General features: G+C 40.5%; 3 protein-coding genes and 1 long non-coding RNA gene across 6 annotated transcripts; 1 reads left to right on the top strand and 3 right to left on the bottom strand.

The window, feature by feature from the left end:
- Positions 1 to 3,930: 3,930 nt before the first annotated feature.
- arl3l1 (ADP ribosylation factor like GTPase 3, like 1) lies at positions 3,931 to 8,802 on the bottom strand. Of its 2 annotated transcripts, none has more exons than XM_084041130.1 (7): positions 8,537 to 8,802; positions 7,150 to 7,293; positions 5,825 to 5,941; positions 5,367 to 5,417; positions 4,952 to 5,082; positions 4,595 to 4,649; positions 3,931 to 4,361 (listed from the first exon to the last, which is right to left on the bottom strand). In XM_084041130.1, the coding sequence occupies exons 1-7, from the start codon at positions 8,552 to 8,554 to the stop codon at positions 4,314 to 4,316; spliced, it is 564 nt and encodes a 187-aa protein (XP_083897256.1). In that variant the 5' UTR covers positions 8,555 to 8,802; the 3' UTR covers positions 3,931 to 4,313. The 2 variants fall into 2 exon arrangements, with proteins under 2 accessions (XP_083897256.1, XP_083897257.1); XM_084041131.1 differs by having other exon boundaries at positions 4,560 to 4,649.
- A 1,543-nt stretch (positions 8,803 to 10,345) lies between these two features.
- LOC311065557 (uncharacterized protein) lies at positions 10,346 to 11,636 on the bottom strand. Its single transcript, XM_084085952.1, has 5 exons — positions 11,617 to 11,636; positions 11,416 to 11,442; positions 11,043 to 11,312; positions 10,707 to 10,805; positions 10,346 to 10,452 (listed from the first exon to the last, which is right to left on the bottom strand). The coding sequence occupies exons 3-5, from the start codon at positions 11,248 to 11,250 to the stop codon at positions 10,379 to 10,381; spliced, it is 381 nt and encodes a 126-aa protein (XP_083942078.1). The 5' UTR covers positions 11,251 to 11,312; positions 11,416 to 11,442; positions 11,617 to 11,636; the 3' UTR covers positions 10,346 to 10,378.
- Positions 11,637 to 11,763: 127 nt separating this feature from the next.
- On the bottom strand, positions 11,764 to 12,498 carry LOC311033621. Its single transcript, XR_014599513.1, has 3 exons — positions 12,410 to 12,498; positions 11,911 to 11,965; positions 11,764 to 11,822 (listed from the first exon to the last, which is right to left on the bottom strand). It is a non-coding gene; the product is annotated as an uncharacterized lncRNA (long non-coding RNA).
- Positions 12,499 to 14,707: 2,209 nt separating this feature from the next.
- On the top strand, positions 14,708 to 25,511 carry rgs14b (regulator of G protein signaling 14b). Of its 2 annotated transcripts, none has more exons than XM_084085917.1 (15): positions 14,708 to 14,830; positions 15,933 to 15,954; positions 16,089 to 16,240; positions 16,646 to 16,738; positions 18,171 to 18,314; positions 18,452 to 18,601; positions 19,201 to 19,261; positions 19,344 to 19,450; positions 19,635 to 19,847; positions 20,785 to 20,861; positions 21,739 to 21,865; positions 22,109 to 22,190; positions 22,413 to 22,462; positions 22,778 to 22,874; positions 24,295 to 25,511. In XM_084085917.1, the coding sequence occupies exons 1-15, from the start codon at positions 14,786 to 14,788 to the stop codon at positions 24,549 to 24,551; spliced, it is 1,677 nt and encodes a 558-aa protein (XP_083942043.1). In that variant the 5' UTR covers positions 14,708 to 14,785; the 3' UTR covers positions 24,552 to 25,511. The 2 variants fall into 2 exon arrangements, with proteins under 2 accessions (XP_083942043.1, XP_083942044.1); XM_084085918.1 differs by having other exon boundaries at positions 22,778 to 22,856.
- Positions 25,512 to 27,436: the final 1,925 nt, after the last annotated feature.

Genomic DNA, 27,436 nt, shown 5'->3' on the forward strand with positions numbered 1-27,436 from the left:
AACCCTATAGACATACATACTTGTATATCTGCTATTTTAGAGGAAAAAGATCCTGGCACAACATATTTTGAGATGAGTGTTTGTGGCCAAATACATATTCATTTGGGGGGCCCTTGACATGTACAAGTTTGAGAACCACTGCTTTAGCCTAATCAGAATGATAGGTATTTTTGTATAATGCTCCCATAAAGCACTGAATGTTGTGGATAATGCTAGATTAAAGTAATAAAGCCCCAGGAGGCTTACTGTGATTTTGGAACAGCAAAGGGGCGTTGATAGAACCCAAATAACTGATATTCTCCTCTACTTTGTGAGCAGCTCATTTAAAATGTCTCTCTCTCACTCTTCCTGTCAGATTCTTCCTCTCACTTCCTCTCTTCTGTTTTTTATTAGATTATCTTATCAAATAAGGTTATCCTGCCCAAGAGCCCAGGAAGCTCTTTTCACCTCAAAGTTCAAATAAAATAATTGGTAATTATTTCTGTTGTCACTCAGGCAGGCACTGCCATTTACAGTCACACATACAGTATGTTTACACATTCTTTTTAATTGACTTTAATTTAACTTGAAGTGGTATTGTGTAACTTTTCTTTAATTCAAATGTAATTTAAATTAGGGGTTGTCCAATCTGTATGGTAGAGTTTAACAAACTCTACCATAGACAATATAACTTTTACAATTATGGTTATTGTATTTGGTCTCTCCCTGCTCTTCTATTGAGACATTTAGATCCTGTGTCTATGTTAGACACGATCTTGTTTATGGTTTGACATGAATTTTGACCTGAAGGTAAAAGTGTAATTTCTCCCCTGAGCAAGCAGGCAGGTTCTATATATTAGCTCAATGGTAAAAATGCCAGCAGATAAGATAAGATAAGATAAGATAAGATAAGATGAAATGAGATAAGATAAACATTTATTGATCCCCTTGGGGAAATTGTGCTGTAGCAGCAAGAGCAGTAATCGTGGGACAAATGTACAGGTAAGAGTAAAGAGATAAGAATAAGATACAATTAAAAATACAATTAAAGAAAAAACAATGCTGTCTTGTGGTGGACATTTTGGTCAAAATATTTTTTTTGCCACAGACATACAAAATGAGTGGACAACAATAATTAACAAATATTACCAGAAACATATAAAGAGCCCTGAATCACCATATAACAGGTCTGTAACTCTGAGAGTGTACAAATGTTCAAATGTGTACACTCTCAGAGTTATGGTGGTCCTTGTAAATAAAACATTCAGTCATACATATTCTGAAGAAAACCTGAAGACTTGGCATTCAGTAATTCTTATGATCAAAATAAGAACATTATAATGGTGTGTAAATTAAAACATTTCCACGGACAAGACCAAGTTTTTGCCACAGACTTATTTGTCTGTGTACGGACATATTGATGACCCCTGAATGGATGTCATGCATTGGATCTCCATCCATAGACCCATGTAGTCCAGTCCAAACTAGGGATGTCCGATATTATCGGCCTCCCGATATTATCGGCCGATATTAGCATAAAAATTGATATCGGGAAAATATCGGTATCGGTTTTTGAAAAAAAAAAAAAAAAATTTTTTTTTTTTTTTTTTTTTTTTGCTTTTTAAATAGGTTACAGGAGTTCTTACTGTATATGGTGTGTGTGATATGAAATTTGAGCTTACCCTAATCACAATAATCCCCGCATATATCGGTATCGGTTGATATCGGTATCGGTAATTAAGAGTTGGACAATATCGGTATATCGGTTATCGGTAAAAAAGCCAATATCGGACAACCCTAGTCCAAACGCAGACACAGTCAGACAACATTCCCCAAAGTCAGGCCGCCCGAGGAGCTGCGTCTGAACGTCGCGTCTTCTCGCTCGAAGCTACGCCTGACGGCGGTGTCTTTGGGAGGAGTCTGGATGGAGCGGCAGATACAGAAAGCATAGAAGAAAGCCACAAGAAGCAGCATGCACACCCCACAGAAGATGATGACGATCACCACCACCACCGTGGGCATCTGCATGTGCTCCTCCTTCCAAGGAAACGCGGTCGTGGTCGGGAGGCCGAAGGTTGGCCTCGGGGTCAAATCTAGGTTAGGGGTCATCGTGTGTGATCCTAGGCCTGTAGAGTTGAGGTTGGCCATGTTAGTTTTGATGGGTGGATTTACGGTATGGCATCAAGATCCTTTATCAGCCAAGGTGCATCTGTATCAGTGAGAACAGTTTAAATAAAACATTTGTTAGAATTTTGAGCATTTTGTCTTGCACAAGCACAAGCAAAGATTATTCAACTAATGCAAGTGGATATAACTGTAGGACATCAAGCGAATACGATTCTTCGTCGACAACAAGTGACAGACAATAGACGTACAGAGACTCTGCTATCGCTCCGTATGAGTAATTAATTTAAGCCAACCCTAGTTTCAAAGGAACCCTGCTGTCTTCATCTGCATCCCTTCAAATGAGCAGCTTAACTTCTCTCAGAGCAGCCACTGTCTTTGTTCTTACCGGTAATGTCTTCATACAGCGGGGTCCAGTCTTTCTTCCTTTTGATGAGCAGAGCAGAGGGAGAGGAAAGATAAGGAGGACTAGAGAAGAAGGGTGGGATAATAGGAGAGAGGTGACTGGAGAACAACGGATAACAAGGAGGGTTACCATGGTAACCTTCATGGAGTGGCCGCTGGTGGGCTTTTACTGTGACATCATCTCAGGTGGAGAGAGGGAAGAAAAAAAGCCTGATTTTTACTTTGCTGTATGACAAAGTATAAAATTAAACTAAATATTAACAAGCTTACTCACAGATTATGATGTATAATAACAATTATGATTTATAATACCAAAAGGGTGAGCTTTCCATAACTGTTCTTGTATTTAATATCGCGATATTCCATGTGTTAGATAATGTCTTAGATATGAAATACTTTGTCGTGCAATGAGTAAATTAAGCATGATATTAACAAGCTTACTTACAAATTATGACAATTCATAATACCAAAGGCTGAGCTGTTTGTAAATACAAAAACTGTTTTTGTATTTAATATCACTTAGATATTAACTGCAAGAAAGTGAAGTGACTTTGTTATAGAACCTCTATTACTGCTGTCTGTACTCCTAAAACATCCAGTGTGGATGAGAGTAGTTGAAGACAATTTTGAGTGTCTTTTTTATGCTGAACCTTCTAATTCTAAGGTGCTGGCGACATAAGTTATCTTTGAAAAGGAACAGCCTTTTTCAACAAGGCTGCCAAACACTGCCACCTGTTGGTCATACAAAGAAATAATTAACCATTACAACTGAATCAGACAGCAATTAGGTCTAACTGTCCTCAGCTACAGTATGAGCTGCTGTTGTATCTGTTGTAGATGAAGTAATAGTGGCTGTGGGTCTAGAGTTAAGACAGTCAATTACAGTCAGTAAAACAGTCAATAACACAGTCAATTACTGTTCTAGGAGCCATAAAAAATGGATCCATTACAGCTAATATCAAGGTTGCCCTGAAGGACAAACCTGGGGAGGATGCTGCTAGGTATTACACCGGGAGAGGTGGATCTTCTGTGGGTAGCGAGACCAAGCAAGCTCACTGTAAACGAGGTCACCCAAGACTCTTCACTCAGTTTCCCAGAGCAACACATCACTGGTATTCCTCTAGGAATGTAAGGGTTCAGTATTGAGATAATCCACCAGGTGTGCGGCAGAGATTTTGGTTGCACCATTTGTTGAGTTTGAAACAATAATCTCTACACTAATTAGATGTTTCTTCAATCTCTGGTATTTAAAAAAAATAATTATATAGATATAGATATAGATATAGATAGATAGATAGATAGATAGATAGATACAGTAGATAGATAGATAGATAGATAGATAGATAGATAGATATAGATATAGATATAGATATAGATATATCATTTTTATCAAATAGGTCATGAAAACACTACAAGAGCAAAAAGGTCTAATTATTTTAATGTCAAAAATCTCAGAACACAAACATACATTGTACGCACACTATTTGATAGAATGAAAACATAACTATAGATCAACATGGCTACACACTGCTGTTGTAAAGAAAGAACGCCCACCAATTCTCCTGTAGAGCAACCCCAGGACATGGAAGATTCCTGTAGCTAAACAGTAGCTATATTTGCACATCTTGGAAAGTCTGGAAGTAAGAACAAATCGTTCATCTCCCACTGGTGCAGTGTTTATACTGTAGACGGTGGTGATCAATTGCTTGATAAATGCCTCACGGCTGTTCCAACTTCACAACCAGACTGTGTCAAGATAAGAGTAACTTCTTCTTTTGGATGTAGTTGGGACTGGGGATATTCATTTATTTCCTCTTATTCACAATATTGCTGCAAATCCAGTTCATGCCATCCTGTCAGGGATGAGAGAGAGAGAGAGAGAGAGAGAGAGAGAGAGAGAGAGAGAGAGACGTACAACAAATACAATCCAGAATATTTAAAAATAAATATCATAGCTGGGATTTATTTTTATTTTTAGATAGAATATTGTTAAATATAAAAAGCAAGAAAATCAGTTGTATTAGTTTTGATGGTACTTGCTGTGTGTTTACTTTGAGTTCTCTTTAACCGTAGAGGTGGATCTTACCTGAACTCCTTCCCCTGACACAGCAGAGCAGGCCTGAATCTGCCACTCGCGGTCCCTGTATGTGTGCAGGTTGTTATTATTGTCTATGTCAATTGAAATAATGCGTGTACGAGTAACCAACATAATAATGCTGTCGGGCAGAAACCTTGAATCTTCTCCATGTTTCACATTTTTATGTTTTTTTCGTAAATTAACGCCCTTCTTTATCATGCAGTGTGTCACACAAAAGCAGAGAATTGTAGATCTGCTATTTTCACTATTTTTTACTTATTTTGTTTTTATAAAAAAGGAACGATTTTGGACATACAAGGTTTCCACCTGACAGCGGCGATATATTTGCATAGTTAGCATACACACCGGTATGTGTGCAGGTTGAGTCCTTCAGCAATCTCACTGGCCGGCGATGCTGTGACCAGGTCCTGTTTGTTGGCAAAGATGAGCACTGGAACATCCTTTAGGTTCTCATCATCGAACAGCTCGGAAAGTTCCTGCACACACACACACACACGCGCGCGCGCGCACACACACACACACACACACACACACACACACACACACACACACACACACACACACACACACACACACACACACACACACACACACACACACACACACACACACACACACACACACACACACACACACACACACACACACACACACACACACACACACACACACACACACATGCATGGATGGATGATGTTCACATTGCAAATTGTGTTGGGTGTTACAGTTTTATTGTCATTAAATTGTACTTCAGACTTACCAATCCTGTCTCCTCAAATCGCTTTTTGTCTGCACTATCTATAACATAGATCTGAAAGAGGGAATCATACATCAAATCAGTGAGACTTACTGATGAAAGAGTTTATCATCATATTAACCACTTAAACCCAGTTGTCCGGGGTCCCCCAGGGCTTTATACTACGTCTGCTTGTATTTCCTTCTACACCAAAGCTCTGGGAGCTTGTAGATCGGCTATTTTGGCTGAATGTTCACCCTAGAATGTGGATGCCAGGGGTCATGTGGTTAACCTTTGCAGCATGAACACTGCTCTAATTGATGGGTGTTAATTGGATTTAACAGGGTTTACTAACTCATTTGTTCTCTTATACAGAAACAGTCAACAGTTGTTCAAAAGGAAGTAATGATGCAAAAGAAAAAAGACGGAAACTGCTGTTTCAACAAACAAAGAAACACAATTCTGGATGAACAGCCACTCACCAACAGGTCTGTGTTTTCTAGATACTTCTTCCAGAAGGATCTGATCATTCGTTGTCCCCCGATGTCCCAGACATTTAGTTTCATGCCGTGAGAAGCCACACACTTTATGTTAAAGCCCTGAGGTCAAAGACACAGCAATGTTACTGTATATCAGTGTCCTATTTGGAAAACTGTTACATCACAAATGGCTGCTGCAAGAAAGGAATGTCCCAGTTTGATCTAGAATTAGAAGGCCACAAAATAAAGAACATTGTCTAAATGAATTGTGATCCTACTAATGCCAGAAGAACCATGCATGTGATCCACTGAACTCACTTAAGCTTAATTTATAGCCTACTGCTCCATCGCACTAGGAAGTCGCTTGCCAAAATAACTTTTTGGCAAGCATGCCGTCATAAATATGACGGTGGTGAGAAGTATACTATAAATTGAGTTTTACACTGGAAATGCTACGCAGTAAGTAAAGCCACAGCTTCTTCCATAACATTTAGTTCACATGGTGGTTGTGCAACAACATTATCCTACAGGCCAGCTGAGGATAAGACTCAAAGGATCAAACCCACCTTACCAGTGGGACCTTACCAGTGGTGGAAAGTAACAAGTACTGTACATGTAGTCAAGTACTGAACTTAAGTACAATTTTGAGTTTTTTTTTTTTTACTTTACTGGAGTATTTTCAATACTCCTACTCCACTACATCCCTGAGGCAGAGGAGTATACGTATATTAACATTATTACAAAACATACATTAAACGCTCAAGAGCTGTGAGAGTGTTGTGAGTGCTGTGAGAGTATGCAAATCCAGATGGTCTAGTGGTCTATCTCCTCCTAATGAGACATTCTTTAACATCTCATTTCACAGCTTGCTGCAGGAAAAACAGCTGAAAGTGACTCATTCTTTGAATGAGAGCTTGTGAGATACACCTGTTCTGACTTAATTGAAGGCTTATGTATAGTAGTATATGTCGCAAAATGATGCATATTATATTAGAGTAGCCTACCTAGCGAGATAGCTGTAGTAAAACATACTATATAAACTGACACCAGGCGGTCACATACTGTAAAATGAAATTCACATTCACTTACAATAATTGCAGTCGTGTGCAGCTTTGTGTGTGTGTGAGTGTGTGTGTGTGTGTGTGTGAGTGTGTGTGTGTGTGTGTGTGTGTGTGTGTGTGTGTGTGTGTGTGTGTGTGTGTGTGTGTGTGTGTGTGTGTGTGTGTGTGTGTGTGTGTGTGTGTGTGTGTGTGTGTGTGTGTGTGTGTGTGTGTGCGCGCGCGCGTGTGCGTGTGCGTGTGCGTGTGTGTGTTGCAGCTTCCCCTCACCTGTGTGGGTGTGATTGTGTCAATGTCTTCAGAGGCAAGGCTCTTCAGCAGTGTTGTTTTGCCGGCATTGTCCAAACCCAGCAGAACTATCCTCAATTCTTTCTCTGTGGCCCCCTTCAGTTTTTCAATGACTGACAGTAAACCCTGCATGGAAGAATAGGAGTTTTCTTTAGTTCACTCAGAGACAGGAACATGAAGAGAACTCAGTGGAAGGAACAACATGCAACACTGTCAGTACTCAGTCAGTACATATGTTAATGAACTGGTTGTTCTGAGAGAATCCCTTCTTATATTTGTGGAGAACTAAGACACAGCCTTTCATTTATGAAGAGAAAGTCGTATGTCGTACCACTGATGCTGGTGGTCTGCTCTGAGTAATGGGAATATGTTTAACCTGTATACTGACACCTATGTTATGATTAGTCCTTTGCATTTTTCAATGTAAAGATTGAATTAACATTAATTAAGAATTAACGGTTATATTATTATTTCTGCTTTGACCAATGGCATCGGTAAAGTAGTTTTGTGTAAATATACGTGCTTTTGTTATACTGCTTATTTCATTCTTGCAAAGTCAGTGTACCTTTTGAGTGAACCAGGAAGTAACTGACCCTATCTTTCCCTCCATGGTTCACATGGTTATAGCTTGCTATGACAATCATATGCCCAAAAGGTAGAGAGCAACAGAGGGTTATGTTCGAAATCACTCACTACTCACTACTGTATTTTGTAGTTGCTGGGGTCACTATTTGCACATAGTCCATTATATTTGCCATTTTGTAGTGCTGTCTGAATATAATGTGATCATTATTATACCCTACCTTTTAACTATGGTCACTAACCAAGCACTACTATGATGTTCTGGCACGTTTTACTTGTTTGGCCAAAATTACGTCGACCCGACTAACAGTTTTAACCGATGCGTTCACTATACTGTATATAGTCGGACTCTACATAGACCTTCATATATAGGGTAGTAGTGAATGACTTTGAGTGAATTCTTTCAGACACAGTCAATGTCAAACTTTCCAGAACTCTCAACCTCTGACCTTTGTCAGAGGTTGACCTTTGCCAGGATGTCAGTAAATATGACATGACTTAGTAGACGTCTACACTACAGCTCTGGCACACTTCATCTGTCTCTTGTTTGAGAACATAACCAGTGTTTGCTAGGCACCATTCGTATAATGACCAACTGATTAATGAGGTAAGTTACATCCCTGAAAGCACAACAACCTACAAAACAGACACCACAACCAAATATCAACCAATGATAGACAACACATGCTTTGGTGTTTAAAGGGCACTCAGTGACACCTTGTAGATGCAAGGCACATTGAAGCATAATGGAGCATATGAAATAATGAAAGCAGAGAGGCTAACGTACCCTTTGAGCTTCTCCCATGATGCCGTATGTTTCTGTGGCTCCAATGAGCGGCTGAAGCTACATCCTCAGGTGAAGCTAACAGGTATGTTAGCTATCAGGGGGACGCAAAAGGCACCGGTGGCCTTCTCGTCTTCGTCTTCCTCCCAAAGTGGGTGAGTCTATCTTTACATGTGCGTCTGTGTGTGTGTGTGTGTGTGTGTGTGTGTGTGTGTGCCTGTCTCTGTATGTACTGTATGTTTGTGTGTGTGCATGCAAATGTGATAAGAATGTCTCCTGGGTTGGAGTTCGCAAGCAGGATGAGGGGGAGGGTGGAATGGACAGGATTAGGAGGCCAGAATTATCAACTCAGCCCTCCCTCCTCTCTCTGCCCGTCCCTCCATCACTCCATCCTCACTTTGCACTGGAGCTTTAGCTGGATTATCCCTTACCACCTGCTAAGAAACCCAACACACACACACACACACACACACACACACACACACACACACACACACACACACACACACAAAAAGCACAGTCCTGATAACTCACCATATGGCAGAGCATCAAGCCTAGGGAACGGAGGCCTTTTTATCATCATGAGTAAACTGATCATGCTGTGAACATCATGTGTGCTCCTGAGAGCAAAGGATTCATTTGGATTATTTTCACTCTTGTTTTATTACTGGATTAAAACATTTTCCTCAACTGAACAGCCTTGGAAACAGCTTCTTACACCATCTCTCGTGGGTGGAACTACAGCTGACCTGCATGCGTACGTGTGTGCGTGCACACATGCATGCATGCAGGCATGCACACATTATCTCTCTCTCTCTGTCTCTCACACACACGCGGGTCGCGATGCGACGCATTGTGAGCTTGTAGATCTGCTATTTTCAAAAGATTTTTATACATTTGAAACATTGCAAAATATGGGACTTTCTGCATAATGAGTACTTTTGTACTTTAATTTAAGTGTATTTTGATACCAATGAACAGGATGGGTCTGCCCATGATGAGTGTGCAGGCAGGAAATAATAGGAACACCGATTTTCATTGCTGCATCGTGGTCAAAACAAAGTCTGATGGCGCCACCTAGTGGCAGACAGTTCTTCATAATGTTTCTCTCCCCTCCCATTTGTATGTATACTTCTGAGAACTCAGATTACTCATACTGTCCTTCTAGAAATGCTTGAGCTAGAGATAAGACTTCATGTTTCCATGTCTTTTCTAAATAAAGTATTCAATCAATCAATCAATCACCATCACATTAACAAACTATTAGTAACATAATAAACTACATAAATAGGCTAATTAATAATCTAAATATTTACAGCTTCACATTAGAAGTGGTATTGTCCCTTCAATGGACCCTCATGTCTTAGTAGATTTGCATAAAGCAGTCCATGCTCATGAGTGTATTTCACAAACAAACTCAGTGCACTTTGCTGTATTTCTCTTTAATATTATTACTGAAACCATATGGGCGTTTCGCTCGGATATATACAGTACAGTACAGTACAACCATAGACTGATGAGATGGAGAGAAATCCGAAAAGTTCCCCGTTTATGAATCTGTTTGAATGGGGTCCCTCAATAATATAACATCATATGACAAGTGACTGTCAGTATTGACCCAGCGTGACACTTTGGGACCCAGGCACTGGCTCCCCAGATAAACCTGAAATAAAGAGCTGTGAAACCCATGATGCTTTAACATTCATTAGAACTATTATACAGAAGAGTTTACATATTTACAGCTTACACGTATCACTCAACGTAGTTACGTAGTTACTCAAAACATGTTTTATGCCTCAGCCAGAGGCATACAGATTAGATTGATTGGAAGATATAAGAAGTGAGTCAGGCATCTCTAGGTCTCATCTCTGGACCCCTTTGGTTCTGTTGAAGCTGAAGTTTCCTTCTCCGATTCTGAGCTGTAGAGACAAACGGCAGACAGACAGGAAGACAGAAAGACAGATGAAAAGAAGGACAGAAGGGAACAGGGCAAAAACCAAAAATGAATGTACCCAAATGGTTCATTGCATCCTTCAGGGTGCATTATTCAGGTTAAACAGTACCGCTAAACATGTGCACTTATAAAGCTTTGTTTATTATTATTATTATTATTATTAAGCATCATTAAGTTAATACATTTAATTTTTAGTTAAACAGAAAAGGCCAGTCTTACCAGTCTCCGTTTTCAACTTGTACTTCATAGCCAGTCCTAGACACACAACCAGAAACACTGCAGAAAGGCCACAGATGATCAGAATCACTGCACTGTTGGCTGGGAAACACACACACAGACAGACAGACAGACAGACAGACAGAAAAGAAAAACAAAGAACACAAAACGCAGGCAGTTATACAAAGTCTGAGATACCACAACACTGATGATTAAGAAAGCGTTACACATTTCTACTGTTTATTTCCAGTTCAAGGACTTCAACATGCCATATTCTCCAACTTCTAGTTCATTCATTTTCAAGACAATAGATAGACAATAAAAAATATGAATAACTACTTGCAACAGTGACCTTCTGTGGCAAAGAGCTGAAATTGCCACAGCGACTCTGGATACCGCAGGTGTATTGGCCCTGGTCAATGGTAAACACTTTCATCAGCGTTAGGCTACTGGCATTGCGACCCTCCAGGGTATGAGCATCCTTCTTCCACGTGAACTCCAGGGGCAACTCCAGGGGCAAAGGGGGCAGGTTGTGGGTACAGTTCATGGTGATGGAATCACCCTCATCCAAGGCAAACCCACCGCTGGAATTCAGAGACACCTGGAAATCTGACAAGTAGAACATCAAGTCAGTCAAAAGATGCCTAATCTCTGTAAAAGTGGTAATGCAGATATTGCGATGTCATTCATGTCAGTCACTTCTTCAATCTACCTTTAAGAGTGCAGTTCCCTGGAACTTCTAGGGAAATTAGCACGAAAATGAAAAGAGAACAGAACATTGGTCAGCATGAACTTTAGACCGGCCACCTTATTAAAAAAATAAACATAACAAAACAAACATACATACATACACACACATATATGTATATATGAAAAAACAACAATAAGAAAACAGAGGAAATTGTTTACTGACCATTGAAGCAGACCGTACCATCATCTAGTAGAAAGGTGATAGGTGAAACAGAGACAAAGGAGGAGTAAATTGATCATTTATCAGAACAGCTTTCTTGAACTTTATCATACATTACAACACAGTTTAAATATAAACAGTGAAAGGTGCATCACCTGTGATATTACAACTCAGGCATTGGACATGTATGCAGGAAGAACAAACCTGACCTACAGTATAGGGAAGACAAAACATGTGAGCGCTGACAATTTTCATGAGGAAATATCAAATTGTTCAACAAAAATAGTGCTTTCTTACTTATCAAGAGAATACCAAGTCCATGATACAGCGACATCTCTGTCACATCCATTATCTGTTAGACAGAAAACTTGTCATCAATGTATACGCATATTTACAATTCTGTGAGAACTCAAAATTCAAATCAATCAACCATAATCCTATCATGTCCTACTCCTCACAAAAGTGCCAACACACATTTAAAATGAAATGTTCTCTTTTTCAACAGAAAACAAACCCATTGAAGAACAAACGCACGCTGCATGCATTGGGTGCGTTTGAAAATACAGCACTGAGCGCACTGGCCAATACAAACTAATAGGCGAGTGTGCTCCGGTGCGTAATATCCGAACGCACCCATTGTGAACTTGTAGATGTACTATTTTTGCTATTGTTTAGAATTTAAAAACAAAAGGCCCAAAAATAGGGCCACCAGGTTGAAAGTGCGTAAATTTACAATATAAGTGGTTAAAGTAAGAGTAATAAAGATATTTTGGTAATTTAATGGTTTTATTTTTACCTGTTGCATCAGTTTTGTGTCTTCATCCACTGTATTCCATGGAGGAGAGTGAGTATCTCTACTTTGCCTAAACTACAGCCTGTCCTTTGTACTGGGAAATGCAGTGAAACTGAACACTGTAAACATTGATAACACAATGCAAATGTATTCATTCCTGGACTCCAATATGCCTGTAATGCTTTGAAACACATATGATGGCACTGCTGTTGATGCTGCTGCTTTTCTTGTTATTGTTGGTGTTGATGTTATTGATGATGATGATGATGATGATGATGATGATGATGATGACGATGGTGGGGTGGTGTATAAGTGCAAAAGTATTTGCAGGTTTGCGGATTGTAAGAAAGGATATAAATAACTGTAGTGGAGTAAAAGTACAATATTTGCCTCTGAGATGTAAGTGGAGTGGAAGTAAAAGTATAGACAATTGCAAATACTCAAGTAAAGTAAAAAAATACCTAAAAGTTGTACTCAAGTACAGTACTTGAGTACATGTACTTAGTTACTTTACACCACTGGTTATTATGATGAAGAGGATGACATAACATTTCAAACAGAGAGAGAGAGAGAGAGAGAGAGAGAGAGAGAGAGAGAGAGAGAGAGAGAGAGAGAGAGAGAGAGAGAGAGAGAGAGAGAGAGAGAGAGAGAGAGAGAGAGAGAGAGAGAGAGAGAGAGAGAGAGAGAGAGAGAGAGAGAGAGAGCAATGTTATGTTGCTTTACTTTATTCACGCAATGGCCAGGAGAGGGTGCTGTTGATTGATCTCTCACTCTCTGGTGAAGCGCTGTTTCACGTCGGTGAAATCTTTTGAATACGCTACGACTTTCCTTGCAAATTAAAGCCTGAACTTGTACAAACATGTAGCCAATGCTCCATGTTTCTCGCAGATAAGGTCTAAAATTAAGCCTCGATACCAGGAGAGGTGCAGTATAGGCTTGAAGATCCCTATCATTTCCTCAAGACTAGACCTAGACGACCAGTTGATCAGCAACCTACCAGTCTCAGTTTGTGACATGAACCAATGGGGAATCTGCGGATGCAGGGGGCCAATGGCCAATGAGATGCACGAGCGCGATCAGCTAATTGTCACCTGTTTCAGGTGCGACATCAAGTGTTTGTTTGAGGTCAGGCTACTTGGAGAAAGTCTGACATTTAATTAAACATTCTATAGGCTACATTTGTTTCTATATAGCCTAATATTGTGTTCTGTTTGTGAAGATGGTCGCCAGGATTCGTCTTAGTAGTGTGTATCGATTTGCCAAAAGCACAGTGAAAAAACATTACAGAAAGTATAAGAAACACATCAAGAAATGTATCATCATGGTCGACAACAAGGTATGACTGTCATTTTATGCACACAGCTATCACTATCATTTTTGGTGGTGCCTTAAATTTACAAGTTGGAAATGGTGCCTGAAATTAACACATTTTCCATACACAATAATTATTTAGTTGGTTTGTGGGACACAGCTATGCACTCAACTCACATCTTTACCTGTATCCTACATGTTAGTTGAGTTTTTTATTGTCTGTTTCCTCTGCAGATGGAATCTGACTTCTGATAGGCTATTTTAAAATGTATGCATTCTTTATAGAAGTGATGCTACATAAGTTACAGTAAGTTGTAACTCTTGTCAAATCTGTCTCAGCATGAGTAATGTCTTTATAGAGTAATACCAGTGTGAGAAATTACAGAATGACAATTTGATGGTAATCTATTCGTTCTAGTAAAGGCTGGACATTGTTACATGTACTGTATGTAAAAAAAGAAAAAAAGTCAAGTAGTGAAAGGAGGAAATAAATCATTAGTCATTATAGTTTATTTGAATATGGATGGACAGATAATGACAATTATGTGTACCTTAGTGTTTGTAGGCAGAGGAAAAAATAAAAGGAATGGAAACATGACATCTGGTGACATGTTACAGAGTGCAAACAGTTCCTCAAAAGGTAGCATTACTTCTCAAGTACAGTTAACTAGAGTTGTTCAAACTACAGTAAGTAGTAGTAAGTTGGCATGAAAACTGCAGCTGTGAGACGGAGCTTAAGTTACAGTGTGTACAACAGAACAAAAGTACAGTATTTTGCCACATACAGAGCAAATTTATGCTTATGCATGCATGTTTCTGTGTGCCCACTACAGTGGGTTGATTAAGAGGCAGCCTGCATGCCACTTTCATCATATAGTAGTAACCATAACTTCCTCTTTTGTGACTTGCGACGGTGAGACTTCTCTGTCAGGCAGGAAGTGACAGGAAGTCTCAAGTGATGAGTGTTGAGGCAGTGTATCAATCTTTGGTGGATCACTCCACTGTGAACACTGACTGTGTGCACGACTTTTAGGATTGTTGTTTTTGTGGCTTTGAGCTCGCGCCATCATGGCAAATAAGGGTAAAGGTCTTCGCATTCCTGTTGGCCATATGGTGAGTGGGAAACTAACTCTTTTGTTATGTTTGGCTAGTTTCATCATCAAATAAACTAGAGATGTGTGGCTGTGGAGGAATGTACTGTATGATGGCACAGAGTTGGTTAGGTCTGACCGTACGTTTCTTTTTAAAAGACTATGAAAAGTGAATGTTAATACCTTTGGATTTTATTGGTAAAGATTTAGGAGATTGTTTTAGTTGATGGTTTGTTCATAGATCTAGCAGTACTATTAAAACAGTTATTTAAGTTGATAAGTTCTCTTAACTGCAAAAGATATGTTTCTGGTGTTTTCAGTGATGCCAGACATCAGGCTATATGAACACAGCTAGCTTCTACTGAAACAGACCAGCCCTGCTTGAGTGGAACGTTAGCCAGGCTCGTTTGCCAATCTTTTCAGTGTAGACAGCAGTGACCGGTCCTGGTCACTGCTGTCTACACTACTGTCTGTGAGAGACTGACTGTTTATTTTGGTTTGGTTCTGATAGAGGTGTGAATATCTACATAGAAGCTCTTCCTGTCACTGCGTATTGTGCACGGTTTATACGTACTAATGGCTCTTCACGAGATGCAACAGACTCTTATACATCCTCCTTACAGAACGGTTTCCAAAGCTTATGCTTCTTCTGGAACACTGTTCTTATAAGCCTGAAAACAAACACACGGCAGGAAGAATGGAGGAGCCCTTTGTGAATTAGGTTTGTGTTTTGTTTGAGTCACATAAAGGAAGGCAGAGAAACACAGGCCCTACTCTTTCATGAGGATATGGTTGTTGTGAAACAACGCCTGAGTCATTTGAATAGAACTGACGTCTGAAAAAGCTGTGAATGAACGGTGGCTGTCTAATGCCACACCCTCTTCCTGTCTGTACCAACAGCGTATCATCCTGTAGACCTACTGTAAACCTACTCTAGCTAAACAAAAAGCATGCAGCTGCTCATCACACTTCTCAATTCAAAACATATATTTTTGTATGAGAATGTGCATGTTGAAAGCATTTACCTCAGATCAACATCACATGCTTTTTATATTTTCTGTCTAACAAATTGAGGTTGTTTTTTTGGCATAAACACTCACGATATCTCTTCATCTCTATTTCAGAGCCAGGCAGTATCAGATGGAGGTATGTGTGAGTGCGTGCGCATCTGCATGCTGTCATATTTCTAAGAACTGAACATGTCTATGCATGACACTTAAAGCCTTAATATCCGTCTCCTGCACTACGATGCTTAGTTTGTGCTGCTGTGTGCGTTTCAGAGCTGAACATGTCTGCTAGAGGCCATGGAGGCAGCAGCTCCAGTCTTCCAGGGTCTCCGGCTGGGGAGGTTGGTCAGGCGAACAATGTTCTGTGTTGGGCTGTCTGCTTTGAAAAGCTACTGGAGGACCCTGCTGGAGTACGCTACTTTACGGTGAGACACACCGCCATAGATGGACGGACAGGGAGATGGACAGGGACCCGAGACGGGCAGAGAGACACACACACACACACCGCACAAATTTCATTAGAGCACCATTATAAAATAATGACATGATGACATTGATAATCCAATTGGATTGTTGCTTGGATGATGACTCACTTAATGCACTTTATCTGAACAGAGATCTGCCAGTGACCTGTGAAAAGTGTGTGTGTGTGTGTGTGTGTGTGTGTGTGTGTGTGTGTGTGTGTGTGTGTGTGTGGGGGGGGGTTATAAATATACAGTATTTAACCAATAAAGTAGTAACAAGAGTTTGTGACTAATAACTACACGGTCTCCATTGGAACACAATTGATAATGGTTTTGACTATGTTTATGATGTGTTTGTTTCTACAGGCCTTTTTGAAGTCTGAGGTCAGTGAAGAGAATATTCTGTTCTGGCAGGCTTGTGAAAAGTTCAAGAAGATTCCGGCTAGCAGTTCAGGCAAGGTATGGTAAAAGTTGTTTCATTTTCTATTTGGTGTATCCCTCTATTACTGTACATAACTCTACAACAAATACTGCCTGGAGCCTCCCTGGATGCAACAACAAGTAATCCGCTCCCCGTTGGCGCTGTTTGATGTAAGTGTTTTAGGCGACAGCGACTTGGCGGCACATAGCGACAAAAGCATTTTTGGTGTGAGTGCGCCTTTAGGGTTAGCTGTGATAAACTGAACCTATCCCATCTTGTAATTTACCAACTCTCACAGGGCGCCCTGGTGGCTCACTGTGTAAGAAGAGCGCATATCCATAATAAATAAGGCTATAAATGAGGCTACAGTCTCTCTGTATAGTGACCTCAGTTCTGAGGTCACTATACATGAGCCAAGGCATTTTCCCTCTCAACCCTGCCTTTCCTGTCTCTCTGTTCACTGTATCTAACTGAAATAAAAACATAAAGATGCCCCAAAATAAATTTGAAAAAATATATAGAAGCAAGAAAAGAGCCAAACCATGGAGATCTCTGCTTTCATTCATGGATGTAATGCTGCTTAGGCTAAAGCTAGAGAATCCACTCTTCTTTCTGGATTAGATTTTGATATCCCCACAATAAATGATGTGTTTACATAAGGAAATGCAAATAAGAATTGTATCTTAACTCAATGTCTAATAACGTGGATAACCTCTCCAAATTCTGGGGAACCATTAAGTCTATTAACCCTGCCCCTGCGTCACTGCCCACATAAATCATAATTCCCAACCTGGTATTTAATGAACATTTAGTTTCTGCAGGGTATGTGTTTGACTGCACACACCTTGATTCCAAGTGTCTTGCTGAGTAATCCTACTGGCTATGGTACTTGAGATTCTGGTATTACTTACATTTCCACGGAAGTCTTTACATTAGTCACTTAGATTTACAGTAATAAAATGAAAGAACATAATCATTTCAGACTGCTTCTCAGCAACTCTGCTCTTTTGAATAGGCTGTTGGTTTAATATCGATGGCAATCAATTCCATTCATTAGCTGGCTTTCCCCTGACAAAATCGGTTGCACTGGCTGCATAGATGTGTGAGTAGCCATAACCAGATTCAAATCATTTGGTAAGCATTTGGGAACAGAGTCATTCCTTATTCAATGGGTAAAACCCAACTTCAACTGCCTGACTCCGTTTTCAACCGCCTTACTGAAAGTTCTATATAATACATTTGGTGGGACCAACAAGGGTACAAGGGGTCAAATTGTGTGTATAGGCTGTAGGGTATGTCAACCTGAACTAAATCAATATACTGAAAACTGGCTATTTATAGTTAAGCATAATGGAACTGGTACTTGTTTGTGAAACCGAAAACAGAAATAGTTTGTCATGCTGTCATATTTGAGCTAAATGATTCACTTAAGTTTATGCAGGGTGTTTGTGACTGTGTTCTTGTTTGCAGTTAAAAGAAGAGGCTGCCTCTGTCTATAACACCTACCTGTCTGACAGCGCTCCATACTCGGTCAACATTGATGATACAGCCCGAATAGAGAAGCAAGACCTCCATCAACCCACACCTCACATATTTGACAAGGCCCAGACACAGGTCTGACATAGGCACACACGCACGCACGCACCTGAAACCATTATCATAATGTATCTTTCAAAAACACTTCCAGGGCACTTTTTTCAGTTGAAAATGCATCGTTTGTCCTCACTGCTCTGTTGTGCTGTGCCTGTCAGGTGTTCAAGCTGATGAAAATGGACAGCTACAGACGCTTTGTACGCTCTCCTCTCTACCAGAGCTGCACCGTGGCCACTGTGGGGGGCAAGCCTCTTCCAACGCTCAATTCTAAACCAAACTCCAAGGGATCCTTGGAGGAAATGTTCTCTGTGAGTGTGTGTTTTGATTGAATATTTTATAATTACTAGAGTACTAGTTCAAAAAAGACGCCAAATGGATGATACACAAAAAGCCAGAGGCTTGTTTCCATTGTGGTCCATTAAACATTCAACACTGAAAATAGCTGGACAAAACGATACAAAATAAAAATGACAAAATATACAGTTTTAAGCAATTGATGATAATAACATAGAAAGGAGGTGGGGGTCAGGGATACGACTCATGGGAGATGCTATTCACAAGAGACATACAGTACTGTAGCAAAGCGCTGGTGGAGTATAAGTATTTCACCAAGTACAGTGTAGGCTACTTGGGAAACGGCTCCTTTGAGTATCTTGAAAAGCAAGCACATTGATAGCTGTGAAAGTTTCCCCCTACCCTAAGCCAGCCTAGACTGTTTAAGTGATCTGGGAGTCCTGGGGTGCAAGTTAAGTTGAGGAGCAATCTCACAGACTGTGTGTATTTGAGAGAGAAAGAGAGAGGCCAGGGCACTATGCAAAGCCAAGGTGCAGCTTTGCATCTAAACATGGCGTTGAATGATAATCATATCAGTTCTATTCTAACTGCTTGGTTTCACTTTCTCCAACAGAATGGTCCAGTTGGAAAGAGCACAGGGGAGAAAACACATCACAAGAGAGGATCCTTGGGGGGTAAGCGACAATCCAGTTTATAATGAATTATGCTTCACTTGTAATGACCTGTTGTTATTTACTGGGTTTCTTCCCCATGTAGCTATAGACGTGTCCCAACTACAGGTCGCTGTGAGCAGAAAAGATTCACAGATGCCACTTAAGTCAGTCAGCAATGTAGAACTTGGCTCCCTCTACAGGCAAATACAGGTCAGTACATCTCAAGGGCTGAGTGACTAAAAGCTATGCTTTTTACAACTGAATGATTACTGCTCAATATGAAGTAAGAGGTGACGGCTTTTGGGAGAGATTTAATTTAAATTTATAATGTACTTTTTTCTATATTTCCACTAATCAAGCTTCCTCCCTCCTTATATCCATCTGCCTGAATCAGAATGGCCGTTCGAGTCCTTGTTCCCCAGAGCAGGGGGGTGGGAGTCATCCCGGGCTGGAGGGGGGCTACTGCTGCGTCTACCTGCCCGACGGCAGTGCCTCGCTGGCTCCCACGCGGCCCGGCCTGCTCCTCAGAGACATGCTGGCCAGCCTGTGTGAGAAGAGAGGTTTCCCACTCAAAGATGTCAGCATCTACCTCCGTGGCAAAGACAAGGTGAGCACTTTCTGTCAGCCCCGGCTGTCAGTTTAGTCCACAAATGGTGACGCCTACAATATACACAATATAAAAATAGCAGATCTACAACCTCACTATGCACGACACTGGGGGGGGCGTGAAAGTCTAAGTTCTGCAACAAAACTGTTGCAGAACGTTGCAGAGATCAGTTGCAGCATTCTGCAATACCCCGTTGCAGGTTGCTGCATACCGGCTCATTGCGTCGCATGTGATTCAACAAAAAGTTGCAAGGCATTTCTGATCAAACAAAAATGTTACTCACAACTCAACTATCTCTGCCTCTCGCCTTGATGTCTGTCACCGTGTGTCTGTTAGGGACGGCCCGTCTACTGTTTATATCCTATATCCTGAAGGGACTGACAATACAGTTGCTGTGGAAATGGTCAATCTGTCGCAGCCCGGCACCTTTGTGTGGACTGTTGCAAACCACAGTTTTACGATTCTGTTGCAAGTGGTTGCAAGTCATTGCAAAGTATTTGCATTGCAAATCTTTGGTCTGGACTGGGCTTTAGACACTGGAGTCTTGGCCAGGGTGTTTAAGGGACAGACCTCCTGTGTTAGCTGATCTGAGTGGGAAGGGGTGTGAGGTGGATGGTCCTGAAGTTGTAGGTTGTCACCATTTAAAAAAAACCCTGGTTCCCCTTCTCTGGATCAGGGCCCACTTAAAAAAAAGAAATTCTGACCATCTTACACGGGATCTAATCGGATGCCGTGTAAAATGGTCAGATGGATGGGCCGTGTGCAACCTTGAACACATTATTCAAGGATGTAAAGAATTAAAAAAAACGTTTTTTAAAATATTAATATCGTATTCAAATCTTCGAGTTTTGACAATTATTTGGGGTTCCTCTTGCAATATCCTCACAGCCCATCAGGTTGTCCTGGCTGTCCTAAGAATTCTGTGCTCTCTCTGCAGCATCCCCTATCCTTGGATCAGGACTGTTCAGTGGTGCGAGACAAAGAAGTCGACCTGGAGCTGAGGGTCACAATTATGTAAGTCAACCGCAGCACTTCTTCTTCTGTTCTTTCCTCTCTCACTACAACAGGATCTCACTGGTGTAGGCTAGTGCAGCTAACCACTCTCAATCTCACCATTCTGAAGAGAATCCATTGTGTTAACCCTGCATCTACAGTATGATGAGCTCAGTGGAGAATGTTATGCTACTCCCACTGAAATATTACGCAAACCAGGACCTGATCGTTTTGATTGGCTATGCTGTCCTTTTCCATTGCTGTATACTCCCTCTGTGTCTCAGAGGTAGGCTGTAGAAAGCTTGAAAATGAACTTGCTGATGACATCTTCAGTGGGGATTTCAAACGAGATGTTTTTATTGATGCATATTTTATTTGCATGACAAATTAAATGCATGTCTGATAATGTTAACTGTTGCTGTGTTAAAAGAAGATAACATATAATGTACAGTAGTATTTTGTCAAATCTATTTACACAAAGAAGTTACCTACAGAACAGCAAAATAAAGTTTAGTGTTGAAAATGTGTAATACAACACTAGTCAATAATAGAAGTGGAGGTGCAGAATGAAGAATGCAATTGTACATTGTAAAGAATGTAGAGGTATGATTTTAAGTGTAGATAAATGCAAACCATAAGAACAACACTCACAGCTGTATATGTAGCAGTTTAACTGCGGGAATATCCTTTCTGGTCCAACCAGTCAGCATTTGTTTGCTGCACAGAACCAGAACCAATGTGTAGTTGAGGTTTTAGAGGTCTGCATGTCAGCGAGCAACCATTATTTCGCAGAAAACCCTTCTCTGCATTGCTATGCACATCTTCGCAGATATGCTGATGCAGAACCAGCCTCCGCTTCATATTGTATGAGATGTGTGTGTGTGTGTGTGTGTTTCAGGCTGGAGGTGTTGTTCACTGGCAAGACAATGGGTGTTGTGGTGAAGTCCAGTAAAAAACTACAAGATGCTCTCTCTGGGGTGCTCCAGAAACACCAGCTCAAACCACAGGATGCCATCGTCACCATGGTGAGCACTGGTCAACTGTGTGTGAGAATGTGTCGACATGTATTGTACATACAGTATGTGATTCGTATGTGGGTAGAGCATCTGCATGGTAGCAAACTAGGGTTGCACTGATATGGAAATTCTTAGCCGATACCGATGTTTAAAATAACAATTTAGCCGAGACCGATATTTGAATGTCAATATCAACTTTATTTGCAGATGCCAATATTTACTGATATTTACCTTTATTTCCTGTGATTTCAGGCTGGGTCTCCTGATCCCATTAACATGTACACCAATGTGTTCAAACTGGCCAATAAGAAGCTCCAACTAGACAAGATCAAAGGTGACTATACTATACCTGTACATTAATTCACACTGCAGCATTAGACCATTAAACAGTGGTGTGAGCTCCAGATTGTTTTTTTTTTCCAGATCATTTATTTATGTCCGTCTCTATCCCTCCACCCTTACTTTTCATTCTGCATGCTCTTGGAGTCTGAGTACATTAACTTGTTGAGTGCTGCTGTGTCACATCAAACTCGTTTTCTCTGTATGATATGAATAGGTAAAGATCCAAGCAGTTCCAGACTTGCTGGACACAATGCAACCACTCAGGTAAGCTTTTGCTCATAGAGGCTACGACCACAACTTACACAACTTGATATTACTTGATAGACTATTGGGGTAGAACGGAATAGACTGGAGAACTGATCAGTGGATAATAGATTAGGTTGGAAAAACTCATGTTGCTCTAGGACTTGAGGTTAGCTGGATGGATGGTTGGTTGGTTGGTTATCCCCCAGATAATTAAAACTTTGAAAATTAATTCTGTGACTCTAAACCACCAAAACAGATCTATGAACGCAATGCAGTATATCTACCTTCTGTTATGCACATACATATGTGTTCTGTATTCTGCCTTTGTGCCAGGAACGGGGATCGGCTACTGGAGGTGTGGAGATCCAGTCATACCCGGAGTCTGGCAGTGCCAAGAACCAGCCCAAGCCCAGTAAGAACGACATGGATGGTAGGCCCCCCCCAGCAATATCCAGTCAGAATGTTGATCTAGTTGCCATCCTTTCTTAACCACTTAAACCCTAAATACCTGGTTGACCAGGGTCCCCCAGGTTTCTATGCTTGGCCCTCTCCTTTTTTCCCTTTACACCAAATCCCTTCGCCGAAAATAATCGATCTACAAGCTCACAACTTGAAGCTTACAACACCCTGAGAGCATTGTGTTGTGAGCTTGTAGATCTACTATTTTCGCTGAATGTTGGCCTATTGTCACTAATGTTCGCCTATTATGGCATGCCCAGAATAGGGACGGTAGGGTTCATGTGGTTAATTTTCTAGATCTGATTGCTGGGGGGCAGGTCAAAACTAAGATGGGGACATGTTCCTGTGTTGATCTTTGTGGGCTGATTGGATTGGGGATAAATCTTAGGTTCCCTTCCAACCTGAATAGTGCCGGTAGCCGTTGGCAACATAATCGAAACATGCGCATATCAATCTCTCCCTGTCTTTCACAGGGAGACAGTGTAAATATCTTAGAACTGGAGTGATACAGTATGATCCTGCAGTCGTCTGATAATTACTTTTTTTAGGCAGACCTGTAAATACACTGATACAAAGCTCCTTATGCCAAAAAGGATATTGATTGATTTATTGATGTACTTTATTTAGTAAGACATGAGAACAGTACATGGCAGTACATAACAGTACATGGAAGTACAAATTCACAATACAAGGTCTACTAAACTGGATAGCTCATTAAGCACTTAGCTTGTTTAAGATGAGATCCCCATGCACACAAATCATGATGACATATAAGAGACAGACAGATATACACACTACTATACAGAATGTCATACAATCAGTTTACAGGTTACTGGTATGAAGAGTGAAAAATATGTACAAAAGAAGAAAGAGAGAGGGGGGGGTAGGGGGTAGGTTAGGTTAGGACATGGGTAGGTTAGGACTTGGACAGGGGCCATTTTTGAATTGCAGCCTCCTGAAGGTGTATCTTTAGGGCAGTTTTGAAAGTGAGTAGGGTTTTACACTCCTTTACTCCTTTTGGTAGGGCATTCCACATTTTTGAAGAATAGCATGAGAACGAGTTCATTCCCTTTGTTGACAAAGGAGGCATCTGGCAAAAGATAAAAAGACACAACAATTTAGCCTGCTCGAGATGTGGAGATGTCTGATTATCTGGCCAACAGAGGTTGGACTAAATTTCCAAAAATAAATGACCCAAAAATGGGTCATTTATGTCTTGCTTTTACTCCACATATTGAAAGCAGTGTAGAGTGTAGACTTTAGAATGCTTTTATGCCATGGATGTCTAACCAGTCAATCATTTTAAGTACTTTCAATACCGTATTAGTTTAGAACACGGTTAGAAAAATTATGATTTGACTTGCGTTGAAGGCCGTTTCTCTTTCTGTCAGGGCTACTGGAGATGTTGACAAAAGCACAGTTCAGGGCTGATGATCAACGAGGTCTTCTGACTCCTGAACACCTGAAGATGCCTGTGTTCCTTCTGCTGCCCTCAGATGAGGACCGGGTGGATCCAGAGGCAGATGGATCCATTAGCAGAAGCTCAACGCACACTACAAAGGAAGTAGATGGCGGCATCAAGTGTGCTGTAAGTTCAGCTGGAGGAGCAAGTGCTGATTCTAAAGACTTAAAGGAAACAACACTTTGAATGTGGCTGTGTGTGCAAGCTGTGTGAGAGCAGGTAGGCTATTCCAGCCCGTTTAAAGATGTTCTCAAAAACTAGGGCAAACACGAGATGTTTCCAACATGGCCTTAGTGGACCATAATTAATGTATCACTTTTTACTTTATTTGTGAATGTCTATAAATAAGCTCCAAATCAGTGGACTGCTGCTGTCACTGGTACTAATGTGTTGTAATCATCGAGCAGTGTTCTTATGTGGTCAAGTGTTTCATTTCAAAACACTACGCATCTACTGTGGAACATTGTTAAATATTCCCAAACTGGATATGATATTTATCATCCATTAGAATACAGAATATTAAATATTATGAAGTAAGATTAAAAAGCAAGGAACCAGAACATAAATTATTTCATGACTATATGATCTGGGTAATCTGTTTTTAATTGTGGATTTGTTTTTTAAATGAAATTCTTCATAATGAATTACACAACATAGAAATAGCTTTTGGTGTCCTTTGGAAAACATAATTATTGTACATCTTGAGTTTTAATCTACAAAAATGTTAAATGCAAGGGTACAGCATTGTTTCCATTTGATGTGACACCTCATGTCACAATGTAGCCATTATTTACTCTCTAAGCTGAGGTTAGCCTACAGTGAATGTTGAATGACCAAAAGGGGGTCTTTTCTGTTTTGACATTTGAAGTGTGTTGCACAGTTGACTTTTGAACATTTTACTGTAATTATTTGGTTGTTGATATTGAAAGTGTTTGTTGTGCTTCATTCTTAATGGTATATCTATGGTAATTATTTGATTACACGTTTGTTGTGTTGGCACTTTGACAAGCCCTTAGTAATTGGTCATGTCCTCTTCCTGTCCCCTCAAGCTGAATCTCAGGGTACGACTATACAGTATTATTAGTAACATAGCATCAGAGGTAACAGAACATGAATGTATGCCACATAGTGTACAGTGTGCAGAATTAAATAATGTTTTATGATCAAACAATCCTTGTATGTCAAGTAAGTTTGTTTGCAGATCAGATTACTGTTTATTTTTCTTGAGCCTTGATAATATGTAGGTTGTGTTTAGGGCTCCATTTGGATGGATCCAAGAATCAATTTTCTTTGCGATTATTCTACTGAATACTTTTTGATTAATCAAATCATTAAGAACCGTGGGGTTTTGGGTTTATATATCAACAGATTGGCATGAAAACATTTTTAAATAACTAAATCAATTAGAAATCCAATTATAACTTAAGCCCTGTTTTGTACTAGTCATACAATGATGTCACACACAATTAGCCATTCTACAAGCTCATAACGTGGCTATGTTGGCTATTTTTTCTATTATATTTAAAACAAGAAATTAAAAAAGAGCCTTTTTTGTGTAATGTTATTTAAATCATTTATTTTGTAATCAATTAGGTTAATTAGTTTCCTCTCTTTGAAAGAAGGTGTGGCACGTGACATGAAATTCAGGTACTGCGTTGGCGTCATCAGGGACACGCCAGTCACATTCTCTTCCAAGGCTCTGATAAACATCTGACGTAACTGCAATGTTCTGCATAATTCATGACTGTACTCATCCTTGAGCATTTTGATCCTTGATTATAAAAATTAATATAGGACCACAGAGCTGTGACTCAGCTTACGAGAACTATAGCTGTGACTCATCTGCTGCTGCTGTGACTCATCGGCTGCCAGCCACTTGCTCATTCTCCTACATCTTCCTCCCTGGCCATAAGATGATGTCATGTAATGATGTCATTTTCACACAGTGACAACGGGTGTTGGCTCAGTGCTGTTCTATGTCACAGGCTACCCAGCCAATGACGTGCCTTGTCGCCAGAAGGTGCTTTTGGAGTGAAATCCGTAGCAGACCCACTTAAGATTATGTCGCCACCATACATATACATAATATACATTACATAATACATAATTACATAATAATATACAGTACATTAAACACCAATCTACAGTATCACTAGCACTATGCTTTTCGCACATCTTTTGCAATTATGACATCACATGGCATTAGGAATACAAAGCTATTACTATTACTACTAATCACACCCCCAGCCTCTCTTAGTGGACACAGAAGCAGACACCGCTATGATTGGTCAGAACTGGCACAGTGGCACACCTGGTGTGTATGTCTGTGTGAGTGCACGCGTGCGCATGTGTGCGTCCAGTCGTGCGTGACCGACGTGTCGGTGCTGAAGCTGTGAATGGGGTGTTCTCTCTCAGTAGCAGTGGAATAGCAGTGCATCCAGTCCTTCACTGAGACAGTCAAAGGGAGCGGAGGGAGGTGAGTTTGCTTTGAATTGATCTCTTTTAATATCTACAATCTGTCACATCGCAGCCGTCTTGTTTTTACCCATCTTCATTCGCAATCCTTTCCTCGCTCTCCCCATCTTAATGTTTCCTCTGCACTTTGTTATTTCTCATGTAAACCATTACGTGCTATAATTGGGTAGTAGTGGTGTAGCTTCAGATGGGTGCCACGGTGCAATGTTTCCATCTATTTGTTTTATCTAGTGCTTTGAAATATTGAGAGTTCAGGGGTGCACTGTTGTCTATCATGCATTGCTATGGATTATTAATAAGCTTGTATTCTGAACTCCATCCTTTGCTAATGGGTGCTCAGAGATACTTGCTATGAGTGTTAACACATCTGAATATTAGATAAATGCTTCCACTGTGCCTCACAACCCACGAGACATTCCCCTGAAGGACAAAGAGGATGTGCTCTGTATGTTTAAAATGAGAAATATTGCAGAGCAGTGCCAGTGCTACACGCACCGGCTCTGTGTCAGGTGAGATCCACAGAGCCGAGCAGTGTTTCAGGGGCAGTTAGCAGGGAGACGTGCTGTGTGATGGCTACTGACTGGGGATCAACCATT

The sequence above is a fragment of the Gymnoscopelus microlampas genome (assembly GCF_963454915.1).
Source record: "Gymnoscopelus microlampas genome assembly, chromosome: 18".
Classification (NCBI taxonomy): Eukaryota; Metazoa; Chordata; class Actinopteri; order Myctophiformes; family Myctophidae; genus Gymnoscopelus; species Gymnoscopelus microlampas.

Coding starts and splice junctions, on each gene's coding strand:
- arl3l1 (XM_084041130.1), bottom strand. Junction 5,418..5,824: donor TAGAAAACACAGACCTGTTG/GTGAGTGGCTGT, acceptor TCCCTCTTTCAG/ATCTATGTTATAGATAGTGC. Junction 4,362..4,594: donor TGTCAGGGGAAGGAGTTCAG/GTAAGATCCACC, acceptor CATCCCTGACAG/GATGGCATGAACTGGATTTG.
- LOC311065557 (XM_084085952.1), bottom strand. CDS start 11,250: ATGAACTGTACCCACAACCTGCCCCCTTTGCCCCTGGAGTTGCCCCTG. Junction 10,806..11,042: donor ACAGAAGGTCACTGTTGCAA/GTAGTTATTCAT, acceptor TGTGTTTCCCAG/CCAACAGTGCAGTGATTCTG. Junction 10,453..10,706: donor CAAGTTGAAAACGGAGACTG/GTAAGACTGGCC, acceptor TTGTCTCTACAG/CTCAGAATCGGAGAAGGAAA.
- rgs14b (XM_084085917.1), top strand. CDS start 14,786: ATGGCAAATAAGGGTAAAGGTCTTCGCATTCCTGTTGGCCATATG. Junction 14,831..15,932: donor GCATTCCTGTTGGCCATATG/GTGAGTGGGAAA, acceptor TCTCTATTTCAG/AGCCAGGCAGTATCAGATGG. Junction 18,315..18,451: donor TTGACAAGGCCCAGACACAG/GTCTGACATAGG, acceptor TGTGCCTGTCAG/GTGTTCAAGCTGATGAAAAT.